Below are 15,000 nucleotides of genomic sequence, written 5' to 3' on the forward strand. Positions count from 1 at the left end.
CATGATCCGTCACCATGTCGAAGGTCTGAAGCCCGTACAGGTACAAATTGAAGCGCTCACACGCCCACACCAGCGCCAGAGCCTCTTTCTCAGTCTGGCTGTACCTCCTTTCCACTTGGCTGAGACTCCTGCTTGCATAACAAACTGCTCGGCTCTCCCCGTTCTTCTCTTGCACCAACACCGCCCCTAGGCTCACTGGGCTGGCATCTGCTATCACTCGAGTATGTGCGTCTTTGTCGAAATAGGCTAGGACGGATGCACTGGCCAGTTGCCGTTTCAGTTCTTTAAATGATTCTTCCTGCTCGTTGCCCCATACAAATGGGACACCCTGCCTGGAGATTGCCCGGAGGGGTTCTGCAAGGGTTGAAAAGTTGGGGATGAAACGTGCACTAAAGCCTACCATCCCTAGGAAACTCCGGACTTCAGTCGGCGTAGTAGGTTGAACCGCCTCAAGCACAGCACAAACCCTCTCCTCTGTTGGACCAATGCCATATTTTGATAATAGAAGCCCCATGAAGACCACCTTGACCATGCGGAATTCACACTTCATTGAGTTGAGGGTGAGGTTCTTTTCCTCTAATCTCTGAAGCACTTTGTGGAGACTTTGATCATGCTCTTCAATACTCTTGCCATGCACTATCAGATCATCGGCAATATTTTGAACCCCATCGATGTCTGAGACCACTTGTCTTATTATCTGCTGGTACTTCCCAGGAGCAGAGTTCACTCCAAAGCTTAGTCTCTTATACCGAAACAATGCCTCATGGGTAGCAAATGTCGTAATGTCCCGTGACTCTTCGTCCAATTCAATCTGATGAAATCCCAGACGGAGATCCAGTTTTGAGAACACTGCGCTGCCATTGAGGTTTTCTATCACTTCATCAACGGTCGGTATTGGTATGCTCTCGCGGATAATTGCCTGATTTGCTTTCCTCATATCCACACATAACCTGATATCTCCCTCGACCTTTGGTGCTACCACCACGGGACTTACCCAGGATGTCAGCCCATCCACCCGTTCCACTATATCTTTGACAATCAGGTCCTCCACTTTAGCTGTCACCTCGGCAAGGCAAAGAGACACGCCTTGGCTTCTGGGCTACTGGCGTTACCTCCGGATCCACGTGTAGCTTTAGCCTGTACTCTTTTAGCTTGCCAATCCCACTGAAGACCTTTGGATACTTTGTCTGAAGAGCTGAAGCCAAGTCCTTACCGATAACATTACACTCAGCCGGTTCACTGCTGGCACTCAGGCCAATGCGAAGTAGACCAAGATCCCTGGACGTTGTATGACCCAGTAGACACCTTCCACTCGTGGTGACCACGAACTGTGAGTTTATCTTCTTGGTTCCAACAGACAGCTCCACTTGAATTTGACCAACCACGTTCAACTCCTTCCCACCATATGCATACAAACGTTTGTGGCAGTTCTCTAATTTCACATCAAGACCTTGTGCTTTGAGCTCTTCGTATTTACTCATCCCCATGAGATTACTTACAGAGCCAGAATCAATAAGCGCCTTTGTACTAATGCCATCAACACAAATCTCAATCACGGGCTCATCACAGCTAATTGTATGGCATATCTCTCCTGTCGTCTCAGTCACCATAAATGCAAATGCACAATCCTCATCACTGCCCGATGCCTCCTGATTCCCCACAAAATTAGCTCCGTGACGTGGTCGTCCACCAGAAATCCTTTGTTGCTTGCTCGCTTTTCCCCCAACCACATCACTATCCCTCTCACCACGACAACACACAGCAAAATGTCCATACCTTCCACACTTTGCACGCTTATTTCCTTTTGCAAGGCAGTTCCTATCTCTGGCCAGGTGACCCTCTCTTCCACAATTGTAGCACTTTCTCCTCTCAACATTCGTTGTTTGCTGCCGCTCCTTAACCACATTGATAGTGTTTCCGTCAGCCAGTGGAGGGCTTGTTGTCATGTTTGATGCTTGTCGACCGGCTGCTTCCCATGCACGAGCTTTATCCAACGCCTCTTCTAGTGTGATATTCCTCTGCTCTAACAGCTTTCTCTTGAGCTCAAAATCCTTTAACTTTTCTATCAGCTGATCCCTCAAATTATCGTTTAAACCAGTCCCAAAATTGCAATGTTGCGCTTGTTTTCTCAGTCGAACCATAAACTGGTCAGCGGTCTCCTCTTCCTTTGGTGCCAACTGGCGAAAAACGTGGCGCTCGTATGGGATGTTTTCCTCCACATGAAAATAGGAATCTAGTTTTCGATTCGCTATTTTAAAAGCATTGTCACCTGTCTCAGGAATGGGACCAGGATCTTGCAAATCTTCGAAGATGTCTTGGACCTCCATCCCGGCAAAATGTAAGAGCTGAGAAGTCTCCTTTCGAGCATTGTCGATGCCTTTGCCCTCGGCATAGTATTCGAAGGCACGCTTCCATTTACGCCATTTCTCCGCCACTTGCGAAGCAGATCCCGACAAATCCATAGGTAATAAACCTTTGTTGGCCATCCTCGTCGCCAATGTAATGTCCTTATAGATCACAAAGACGCTAATCGAAACAATAATCAAAACACTCGCCTAGTTCACACTGTTCCTCCACAATCACTCATCCCATGCCCACACGGTCACCGGGTTCCCGCGCTGGAGAGATCCCGGATGTACATACAGACACTACAGTATGTTCGTTTTCCAGTTCAGTAGTATTGCTTTCATTGAATTGAAGGGAAGATAGATCAGCTTGAAAGCTTTGCTTGATGGCGGTGTTCATGGTGGAAGTCAACTTCTTGGAATTATTCCAGTAACTGGTTGATAATGATGTGAATCGATAAACATAGTCTAACTGCACCTGAGAAATTTGCTCATTCCATAAATCTAACATCATAGTTCCTGTGTTATCCAGAAGTATCACCTCTGAAAATTTGCTTATACCTCTCGACTGTTGTGTGACGACACTCTTAGGAGGAGAGACTTTTACCACTTTTGCCCACACGGTTATTTTATCCTCTTTGGAAGCATCGTCCATCAAGAGGTCACCAAGTCGTGTTACGGGTTGATCCCCGTCGTCACAATATTGGAATGTGTACTCCATTTCATCAGGTTTGGTGAGCAAAGTGTTGTCATTGATCACTATTTTAGTCTTGTCCACCAATTTCGTGTACCGTGTTATCTTTATGGGTGCTCTTTTTGTTTCATGCTCGTCTAGGATTTTTCGTTTTGCCTTCGAGTAACATAGCGCTGGTTGGGTTGTGGAGGTGTCTGTTTGCAAGGTTAAAGTTGTATAATCTATGGTGTTCTTCTTGTTTCGCTTTAGTGGGAAGACATTATGAACGTAAGTAATTAGATGTGGACCTTGAGGACTTTTTGGAAGAGGAGCTATCAAACCAGTGCTCGTAGCCGATGGTTTTGCAGGCGATTGACTAGCAGCGCTCTGAGTGCTGGTTGAAGACGATTGCAGAGGATTAAAAATCTTCTTTGGAACTGAAGAAATATCTCTGGCGTTTTTCTTCCTTTTGTTCAATATCAGAAGGTCGTTCAATTGTCCTATTAAAGAGACGATCGATCTCGCATAATATATCATTGCGTTAGTTGTTGGAACAGTTGCCGGTTGCGGTTTGAAGACGATTGAATGGCTTTGACGGTGCAGTCAGGCGGCTGACAACCTTGGATGGTACTGGTTGTGTGTTTATCATGGTCTTTCGTGCGATTTCTTAACTGCCCACTAGCATTTGACATCTTCATCTCATTGCACTCAACTCACAACCTACGAATGGAACGATTTGTAGCACATGGCAGTATTTATAGGATGATGACATAACATTAGGATCGTAATCTAGAGTCTCTGATTGGTTATGTATGGATGGCTTTGATTGGCCTATTTTTAAATGTTGTTGTTTTGATTCACAATTTCGATCTGCGGAGCTTTCTACTTTTCTTCTGCATTTCAACTGGAACTGTACGTACTTTTATTATAAAAGGGGAGGATGGATTAAAGGGAGATGAAAGAAGAAAAGGTGAGATATTTTTTATCTTTTAGTTTGATATTTTTTTGTAAAACGGCTTCATGCTAAACAGACAAATACTGGCTTGTGACCACTGTAGTAAGATTGGAGAACTCCTACTGACTGAACATCATTTGGTACATTAGTATATATATGATCGATTTGTGTACGATAATCCGTTGTATACTGGTTAAGAAGTTGAGAATACCCTCTTTGGTTTATTAAACAATTTATATAGGTGTGTTACGGTCACAAACTGAGATAGACTATTGATCGAGTTATGAGTCGAGTTGAGTTTGAGTTGAGTTTGAGTTAAGATTGAGTTAAGATTGAGTTACAGTTTATGGCGTTTTTTGCACTTAAAAGTAGTAAATATACAGTACAAGTCACTTCGAAACCGTTTTCTTTGCGTTGAAAGATACATTTGCATAAACGTTTGCAAAATGGCACGGCTTTCCAATGATCAAAACAATCTTATAATTATTACACCTTTCACGGCATCATTCTCGTTCCTGCTGTCAAGTCTATGGACGTCAAAACGATGTCTTATTAGAGGGATACACGGTTTATTGTTAGACCTTAAAAACTCTTATTGGCTCCCCCGCGTAGGTTTCAGTCTTCTAATGAAATCAGCTCGGTATGATATGACCGAGAAAAACTGTGACTAGCAACCTTATGTTTACGTTGTTTTTTATTCATTCGAAAGTAAAACGAGTGATTTTTCAACGCTTTTAAAGTGTATTCCTGCGGATGTATTACGCGAATTTCGAAGTGCCATTATCAGTGATTTAAAAATGGCGGACTGTTGTTCAAATGGGGAGAATTCTGGGCAATTTTCAACCGAAAACGACAATGACTTAAGCGATTTTGGTGACTCTGATTCAGACGAAGAAGCAACAGCACGTGTTTCTCAGTTTGGCACAAGCAACATAAGCTTTTTTCACTTTCTGTGGTGTTTTATAGGAACAAAAGGTTCTGAAATATTATAAATCTTCTTGAATTGCTAACAGCAATGTATTGACATTACCTTTAAGTCTTTCAAACTACTTTATAGTACATGCAGATTTGTTCTGAGAATTTTTCTGAATCAATTTGATAATTAATTATGCTAATTATTAGTTGATTAATTATGAACTTACTTGTAATGTATGCACAATTTGTTGCTGATTAATTTGATATATAGTTATCCATACCTCTGAGAAAAAGAAATGGTAATGTGTCCCTTAAAACACCTCAGGGGGGGGGGGGAAAGAGTTAAAGACCCGGCGGCTTAACGATGAACCGTATTTGTCGTGCGGCATCATGGTCGATCATCACATCCAATAAAGTGAGCCCGCATTATGCGTTTTGCTCATAACCACTGAAATTATAAAAATTAAGGGCTCAACACGATTATCTCGTTTCCTTCTCACCAAAGCTTAAAAACGTTGCAGTTGCACGAGCCGAATATTTGTTTGTAATGCAAAAAAGGTGTGAAAAAAAACCATGTAACTGCAAAGTTAATTGAGAGAGGCGAGAAGTTTAATTGTTTCAGCTCGCCTTGATGGGATTGTATATGACGTTTAGTTGCCTAGCTGGGTGTGGGAGGGCGTGAAGGAAAGTGCAGATTTGGACGAAAGTGCAAGGCATCTAAATAATATAATCAGTGTTATTTACCCAGGAAGCTCCACTCACCCGAACGTGATCTTCAGGGAGGTCCTGCATTCCATCGAATTGTAATTTAGAAATGTTAGTTTTTGAGGAGAGGGGAAAACCAGAGAACCCGGAGAAAAACCTCTCGGAGCAGAGTAAATAACCAACAACAAACTTAAGCCACATATGGCCACAAGTCCACAATTGAACCCAGGCCACATTAATGGGAGGCGAGTGCCATCACCACTTCGCCATCCCTGCTCCCCAGATCAGATCTGGAGGGAAAGAAATCATTTATTTACTCTATGAGGGGTAACTCTGATACTACCCATCTGATCTTTTTGGCAATCTTGCTTTGTAACGCATTCCTTGGAAGAGCCCGAAGGAATCAGAAACTTCTGCTTGGCAAATTAGAGTTCGGGTTCTAAACGTATTTCTCTACTCCTGAAGTCCGTTTATTTACAATGTTGGGGGCGTCACAGTTCGGCACGCAGTGGGTCCCTCTTCTTTTTTATGCGACATAGAAATATTAGGACATGCAAGGAAACTCAAATAGTTTAATAGACTAACGCCAACATACTTGTTGAAGAGTGACAGAGATAGCCCTGTTAAGTCTACAACTAAAACAATAGCAAAATAATATTAACAGCTACGCCGGCAAGACTAGTTAGACGAGCGATTATTGCACTTTTCCTTAATGTCGTCAATTCAGTTTATGAAAGTAAGCTCCAATAACCGGTATATGTTCATTTTGCCGAAAAAGTCATTACATACTACTTTGATTTTCGAAAAAAATCAGGATATCTCATATTCTCGATTCGATTTTAAGTAAGGAACAAAAACAAAACGTATGTGGTCAACTTAACGTATCACGCACGAGCAGCAAGCCTGTTTCATATTTCTTCAAACTATCCCCTCATCAATCAATGTTTGGTATTCCTGTGGTGTAACGTTAAGGCTTTCTGGAATCGTAACAGACATTGGAGGCACAGTTAGATCGCTTTGTTTAGGCTGTGAGCTAATGCATTCCCTTCTTGCACAAAATCGAAAGGTCTGGGACACGGCAAAGCTCCGTCCATGTGCTGTTTCATTAGGGGGAATGTAAAGGCCCTCTACCGATATGCAAATATCTCCTTCTGAAAATTGGGTTTGACACCCTGGCTTGGCACACTTCGGTTTGGGGCCTGGTTGTGACCGCATTCGGCTTACCTCCCAAACTTGCTTCTTTTTCGATGCGCTGTGCGCCTTGAAAACGGCCGCATTGGTAAGGGTAGCCTTAGTGCTGCTTGGAGATTCCAAGTCCAGTTTTCTGAATAAATCATGTACCTCACTTTTTGTGAGTGCCTTCTGATGAAGGCGACAGTCCCCCTCTTTAAGTTTGAAGAAATTCAGAAAGACGTACAAAATATGCTTGCATATGTTTGCACTGTTGGCGTATGGACAATCACAAGTTGGATTTTGTGAAATGGTCACACTGTACATATTTAGTCCCGACCTTACCATGAATTGCCTTTGATCTTGTCCAGTTTCGGTAGAGTCAAGAAGCAAAAACTTTACAAGATCCAATGAGCGTTGAAACGCTTTACTAGCGCTTGGACGAAAACGGCCGTCACGCTTATCCTCCTTAGCAACATTGGATACGTGACCTTGTGTATCGGCGTCGGAAGACGACGATTGCAGGTCAGTTTCTTTGCTGAAAACACTTACTTGACGGCGTTTCTTTTTTTTCGTCGCTCTATGGGAGCAGTTAACATCAACAGAGGAAGCTCGTGAAGCCATTGCAGCTACATACAAGGTATTGTCCACGACACCAGCAGAAACTTCGTCGGCGAAAGCTTTGGCCCTTGCCATTTGCTGTAAATAGTTTGCTTTGAGTCTATCAGTTTGGCATCGATGCTGACCTCCTTTGTAGCTTCCATAACCGTATGATTCAAGTTTCTTTGCGAGCATGATTGATTCTTCTACATCCTCCTCAGTCACCATGGCAAGAGTTAGATGGTACGATCCCTTTTTAGCCCATTGAGAGTGACCAACTTCTGCCAAATTGACTGTAGGGGTAAGTGGAGCGGCACATTTAAATGCCTTAAATATGTGTGTTCTTCTCTTGTGCCACCATTTAAACCAATTAAGAACGTGACCTCGTTTCCCAGGTTTCTCCTCTGAAAATTCTACGAGTTGTTTCCTGGCTTGATCATACTGATAAGGGGTTGGCGCTTCAAAAATGTCCCTGGCGAGAGTCTTAAACTTGTGCTTTGACTTATCACTCCAGGTTGTGTGTACTTGCCTGTTGCAGCATTGAAAAAAATGAAATTCACAAGATACACATTGTTCCAAGGCCTCATGACCAAAGATTTTTTCAACGGCATCCCAGTTTCCACCGGCTTCATCGAACATCCATCCCGCTGGATTGAACATGTATTTATCGTCCCCAGTAAAATCTTGAAGAACCTAGGAAAAGGACACCCATTAAATTACAATAAAGAACGGCTACACAAGGCGATTAATGAGAGGTTGCCTTCTAGCCAACTATTACTGCATTAAGAAGTGCAAACCGAGATATACGGTAAGGTAGGCCTCCGCACCTGGAGTCAGTTGTAGTCTCTGTGTACCCCAAAATTTCTGCGCTCAGTGTTTTGTTGTCCAAGCTGGGCTAAACACTTCACGGTTAGGACTTCAATTTTCGCAAAACGAATGTTTTGATATAAGCAATTGGATATTGTTCAAACTTTACACAGGTCTGAGGTAAACTTACTCATCAGGAAGCTCGCGATGGGGACACCTATACTGTTAGCTCTAGCTAGGACAAAAGCAACGTAAGTATAAAAGCAAAGACATCGTCATAGTTACCTCATTCAGATTATTCCAAAACATCTGTATTATGACACTAGACTCTGTCTCACACTCCATCGTAGCTACAATCGGCGACAAAATTGTTGAGACACTCTTATCCTTTAGAGTCGATTGCAAGCTCGGCGGCGCAAATGGCCCCCTCCCCCGCACCCCCGGGACAATGTTGTGTTTTTCTGTTTTCTACGAGCCTTGTCGACAGCGGTACAACATTGATTAGGGTGGGGGAGGGAGGGGTATCCCGGAAACGTACTTTCTGGACAAGTTTTCTTCGCAAACAATGAATGTGTCATTGCCAGTGTGCTCTGTTAGCAACTGTCTCAACTAATTTTGTCGTCGATTGTAGGGTGATAAGTTCATTTAAAGCTGGATGCCATACCCAAAGGGTCAGAGTTTTGAACCCTTGACACCTGCTGTGTACTGCATCCAGGAAACAGAATTCTTTCGAAAGAGGATGCTCACAGTTATTTCTGTCCATCTGAACACAGATCTCTGCTTTTTCTTTACTCATCTTAAAGACGAAATTTCCATGACCATTATTGAAATGACAATTATTAATCTTCCAAATTAGGTATTTGTCTTTTTCATCTGTTTTTTTTCTTTATTTCCACAACTGCATCGAAGTTGTGTCCGTGAGGATGCATACTATTCACTACTTTCGCCTTTATGTTCTTGACCTTGTTTTTGTCGATCATGGCTGCTGCGACATTCTCCACTTCAGACCAATTTCGGCCTTCCCTAATCATGGAAGTAATTTTTGCGGTAGGAACTGCGGATGGCTTAACCATAGAATGTGTTTTAAAGAACTGTGCAATGTCGCTGTCTGCATGCAGGCTAGGCTTTCGAATGGCATGTGCATGTGTGAGTTCCTATGTAGTAAACGGTTGCAAAAGTGGAATCTTAAGGATATTCACTCACTTTCCGAGCGGGACATTTAATATAGTCACCTTTAAAATTGCACGACCTGCAGCGTTGTTTTCCTCCTGATCTAACAAACTGAACATTATTTGTCTTTCCGAATTGCTTTTTGTAGGGACAGTCCTTGTTTGGGCAAAGGTAAGAACCATTACAAGATTGAACATTTCGCTTCCCATGGAAGTTCTTCCGACTCGAAGTGACCCACGATTTCCAAGGACGCCCATCTCGGACTTTGTGTTCATCTTTATCGTAGCGGACTTGGAATACTCTCGTACCATCGATATCATAAGGTAGCTCATCTACCACTTCCACGTCAACACCGTACCATAGAGATGGATCCAACTTTAGTCTCTTTCTAAAGTGGTCAAACAATAACAAGTCAATAAACAGAGATGTATCCAGGTTTTCAAATTTGGGCGTCCTCTGGACCCCTCTTTGAAAAATTTGGGGGTTCAGCTAAGAAGTATTCAAGAATTAATATACGTTCTATTGCCTCTTAATTGATGCTGTAGTACCGTCCCCGTGAATAAAATAAAATGACCAATTTCTTTGAAACTGTTATGCCGTTTATTCATCGAGCAAATTATGTGGGCTGTGAAAGCTCCAGCGATTACATCTGAAAACGGCTCGAACTGAAGTAAACTTCGACTGAAATGTTTAATTATCATTGTCAGATGGAAAGTGTCGCCGATTGTCTCGCCTCAAAAAGAGCTCAGATCATGTCACGCAACATGTGGGAATTCAAACACAAGAACTGACAAAATGAAATCATTCGATTAAAAAAATCGGAAAATAACAGCTTACCTTGAAATTTGAAGGCCTACCTTCAACCGACAGGCTTTTCGACCGTTTGTTTTTGTTATGGAATTCGCGTTCCTAATCGTAGCGATCTAATTGGATGAATTTCAGCTTTCATATATGAAAAGTGTTCCGCGGCATGCAATGCCTGTCGGTTGAAAGTGAGCCTTTATTAAAGGAACTCGATCATTTCTCCGTAGTGAGAAATTCCTTTCTCATGTTTAACCTGGCATTTGTAATTTGCATTTTTTTTTCTGCGTCCAATTGGACCCTTTGTTATATATTCTATGCGTCCAAAAGGAAAACGAGTGCGTCCAAGGACGCAAGGCTATTTAACAATTCCTTTATGTGTCAACGTACGTTCATCGAGATATGAAAAAAGCGGGAAGTTTGGAGAGCGCGAAAGATGCGTAACAGTTGCTAGAAGCGCGGCCGAGAGCAACTCTAGCTTCTTGAGTGCTCTCCAAACTTCCCGTGTGTTTCATTTCTCGATGACCGCACACTGACGGATGAAGCAACTGTTTTATAACATTTTCAACGCGGTACTGTAAATGTTTAATAAAGAGCGTGCACAATGGAACTGTAACGGACGCTCGAGCAATTGAATTTGACTAAACGAATTTCATAGCTATGTTATAATCTGTTTTAACGTCATTAGCGTCAATTATAAGGGACCGTAATGATAAATGACATTACTAACCCTTTCTTAAGGAAGTCAGCCTTGGTTTCATCTTCTGAACTGCTCTCCAATGACAGTTTTCTCTTCTCTGTTGGTCTAAGGCACAAAAAGAGAACATTATGAAACTAAGTGATGAAAGATGTCACATAATCTATGTTATATTACAGTTCATACTCATTATACGAGAAAACGAAAACTGGCTAACAGTACAAATGGCAGATTTTTCACATCCTTTGTCAACTTCAATGATGTTTTTCCTCTAGTGACTGTAGGAAAGATAATAAATACCTCTTTTCTGGAGAATCACACATTGTCAGATCAATAACGGGTTCTGTAAGGTTTGCTTTTCCATCCTTGGTTTTGTCCTGTCAAGAAAGACAGGATCAAATAATACATCTATTTCCACCGTAGATTGCAACTTACTTTTTGTGCCACTCGTATAATCAGTTCTCACAAAACCGTCGGCTTCTACAAAAAGCTCACTCAAATGTCATGAAAGACAAAAGTTAGAAAGAGACCAAACTACCAGCAGCTCTCCTTCCTATATTTTTCCTGGCGACACACTAGGAGATTTCATATGCCGAATTTGCTTGCCAGCGAACATCGCGTGTGAATGTTAATGTGTCTAGTCGTTCTAGCGCTGGAGTGCTAATTGGGGATACTAAAACAATTAACGAAAATCAAGTCAAATGATGCTTTTTGAGGAGAGAGCAAAACAGCAGTACGCGAAGAAAAACCTCTCAGTGCAGAGTAGAGAACCAATAAAGTCAACCCACGTATGGCGCCGGGCATGGGAATGGAACCCAGGCCACATTGGTGGGAGGTGAGTGCTGTCACCAATGCGCCATCTCTGTACTCCCTATTGCCAGCGCAGTAGGGGATTTCTTACACTAATCGCTGCGATTCGCCACTCTATTGAAATTTTATTCCCAGGATCCGAATATCATTGTTGTCCGCCATTTTGAAAGTCATATGATAATATCGCCCAACCTGACTGGTTGCACAAGATCTTTAGGCTTATTTACATGTTTCTTAATGACATCATTCATATGATGAGAAGCATCAACATAAGCTAAAAGATCTTGTACAAACAGTGAGGGAAAATGAAGTTCTTATCGTTCTTCCTGATTAGTTGCCTTTACTGGCGATTACCGTAAAAAAAAACGGGAGCATGCACACTCGGGCGAATTTAATCGCCGATATCTGACATGCCACGTACCGGCGATGATATACGCAGCGATCGGTGTATAAATTCGCCTAGTGTGTTACCCTCTTAAAGAAGAACGTCATTACATTGTCTTAAATGGTTTAAACGCGCTCTTAGTGACAAATTTAAAGGAACAATTACCCTTAGCACATTTTTATCTGTAGTTCTTAATAATTTTTCTTTGTTTAAGTTTATAATTTTGTACATAGTTATAACTTTTGTAGTTTTACAGTTTTATTTAGTTACCTTTTTCATGTCTGAAAGATTAAGCATGAAGATATTAGAATGGCGCTTGGTCCATTTTCACCTAGACGCATATACCTGAACACCAAGTTTTACCATTGATGTATCTTTGTTCTGCAGTTAACGGCATTTGCCGTTCATGGACTTAAAATATAAACATATGGCATACTCACGTTTCGATAATGAAAGTTACCCAGGGGTAGGACAGGAACACCAGGAGAAAAATCCTCCTCATCCTCCCATGATTCGTGCTCCACATTTTTTTTCTTCGTGGTATTCTTAAAAGCATAAGAGAAATTAACTCGGAACATGAGGAAGTTGTGAATCGTGTCACCTGAAACATAAAACCGGTGCATGCTATGCTTGTCTCAATTAATAGCGAGAAACAGGGCACCCTAGTCAATAGTCGGCGTAACTCGACAAAGGTTATAAACAAACTTATACTCAGATCAACGTAATTAAGATATTTGAATTGTTTCACCGAATTTGAAAGACAACTAGCATGATATTTTTAAATTCTCCCGTAGTAAAATTTTGGAGGTGACTCCATCAGTGAATTTCAGTAAAACATCAATTCCGTTCAGCCAAGTTAGGGACACTCATTCACAAGCAACATTTTAGCGCCTTAAGTACCTTCAACACTGTCACATGTACAGATGTGTGGTGGAAGTAGAAGCCTCCCGTCGGTTCAAGAAGTTCATCTTCTGAGTCGTCTATTAAGACCTCATTCAACTTCTTCACATCCTTTTATACAATGGTTAAAATGAGAATTTGGATATGATTGGAACGAACATTTCAACAGTAGCGATATTCCATTGCTTTAAAATTATTACCCTAATTGATTCCTTCACTGCCCTTTCAAACGCTTCTTGCTCATCTTCTCTTTGAAAAGATCGCAACCACGTGGCGCTTTTCACTTTGTCAGTGGAACCTCTGCTAACAACATCAGCGTAGCTCGGAGACGGAGGGTATAGCATTTCATCCGACTCAGACATCTCACCTGAACCAGGAGGGAAAAAAAAAATAGGAAAAACAATATCGGGAACTGTAATTTTAAATAACTTCAATGAGGTCAACACGTGCTCTTTATTGTACACGAGGCGTGCGGGGATTTTATTTTGCGTTTACAACATGCGCTTAAATCTCAAACATTTTCTTGACTTCCTACTAAATGAAACGGAAGAAAAAGGCAATTCGATGATAAACAATTGGTTAATAAACAAGGTGAACTGAATTAATCAGTTTGTTTCGCTCACCTTCTGTTTCCTGTTTCTGCATGGTAACTGACTCTTTGTGATCTTTGCGCATTCCAGGTTCTGGTTCTCACGCAATGGAATGTTGATAGTTAACCGCAGAGTCGTCGGCAAGCGTGCGAGGTGGCGATCTTCAATTGCTAATTTTAAAATGTTTCTCTGGATCCCTATTCAACCGGTTTTAAACAAAAGGTCTACAAACAAGTTTTGAAATCAGAGTAATGAAACTGAAAGTATATCTATCATCTGCACAGATGCGATATTTCTTTGCATGACGGGTTTACCATCCCAAAACTTGTACCGCTTTAAATCATCTTTCATAAAGCAGCTTACCGTTATTTCTTTATTCACTTGTTAATTTAGTTTTTCGTGCACGGTCTCTTTTGTTTTTGCAAGTACATAACTGACAAAGTCACTTCATAGGTTAGGGTAAGTAATGGAGAGAAACTCATTCCAGATTCCAGATTCCAGATTCCGAATTCCGGATTCCGGATTCCGGATTCCGGATTCCGGATTCCGGATTCCTGGTTGTTCCTTTGACATTTATGCGGTGATGAGCGATCATGATAACAACGCTGCCGGAGTACAAATGATACGTTTCATCATTTAGCCGCCGAGGATTTTAACTGGCTAACAGTAAATTCCATCAAGCTCTATGAGAATATATTTTTTCTGCTTCGATAGACTTTATCGCTAGAGGGAACGAGAATACTGCCGATCATGTAATTTTAAAATTGTTTTGATCAGTTGTTTCACAATACATCTGTGAACCTCAAGAAAGCGGTGTTTCATGGTCTTCTCAGTGACTTCTACTTCATATTTATTACTTTTAACTGCCAAATACCGTAACTCAATCTTAACTCAAACTCAACTCAAACTCAACTCAACTCGTAACTCGATGAATAGCCGATCCCTCACAAACTATTGTATCTAGAACGTGATTTATAGCGGTGACAAAAGTTTTGAAGATTAACTTTAGATTTTGAACGATATATGCCTATAATATGTAAATTTGGAATAGGTTCATGTATAACGCAAACAGTGATCTCTACATCATTGAAGTTACATCTGTATGGTTCAGTTGAGATAAACTAAGTATAAAGCCAGGATCCGAGCCAGGATCCGAGCCAGGATCCGAGCTAGGATCCGAGCCAGGATCCGAGCCAGGATTATAATGCTGCATAATAATAATTAGGTGAATGACGTTGTTGCGAGTTCGATGTTTTAAAGTTGTAGGTATAGTTTGCAGTCTAATCAGAACGCAGTGTCAGAACACAACGAAGTTGTTTATTTCACACGAACGTAGTAATTCCACTCCGGACTTCACAACAAGCACACGCTAGACTTGTTAACAATACTTCGACCTCCGTCGCTCTTGTATAAACACACGGCCTCTGCCTTGATATCCACGTAACCTATCTGTTACACTTAACAAACACGACCTCTG

The 15,000-nt window shown here is 41.6% G+C and overlaps 1 protein-coding gene across 1 annotated transcript; it reads right to left on the reverse strand.

The window, feature by feature from the left end:
* Positions 1 to 6,156: 6,156 nt before the first annotated feature.
* On the reverse strand, positions 6,157 to 9,570 carry LOC138050363 (uncharacterized). Its single transcript, XM_068896707.1, has 2 exons — positions 9,403 to 9,570; positions 6,157 to 8,056 (listed from the first exon to the last, which is right to left on the reverse strand). The coding sequence occupies exons 1-2, from the start codon at positions 9,547 to 9,549 to the stop codon at positions 6,512 to 6,514; spliced, it is 1,692 nt and encodes a 563-aa protein (XP_068752808.1). The 5' UTR covers positions 9,550 to 9,570; the 3' UTR covers positions 6,157 to 6,511.
* Between the last annotated feature and the right edge of the window lie 5,430 nt (positions 9,571 to 15,000).

This window comes from Montipora capricornis, chromosome 6, assembly GCF_036669925.1.
Source record: "Montipora capricornis isolate CH-2021 chromosome 6, ASM3666992v2, whole genome shotgun sequence".
In the NCBI taxonomy this organism is placed as follows: Eukaryota; Metazoa; Cnidaria; class Anthozoa; order Scleractinia; family Acroporidae; genus Montipora; species Montipora capricornis.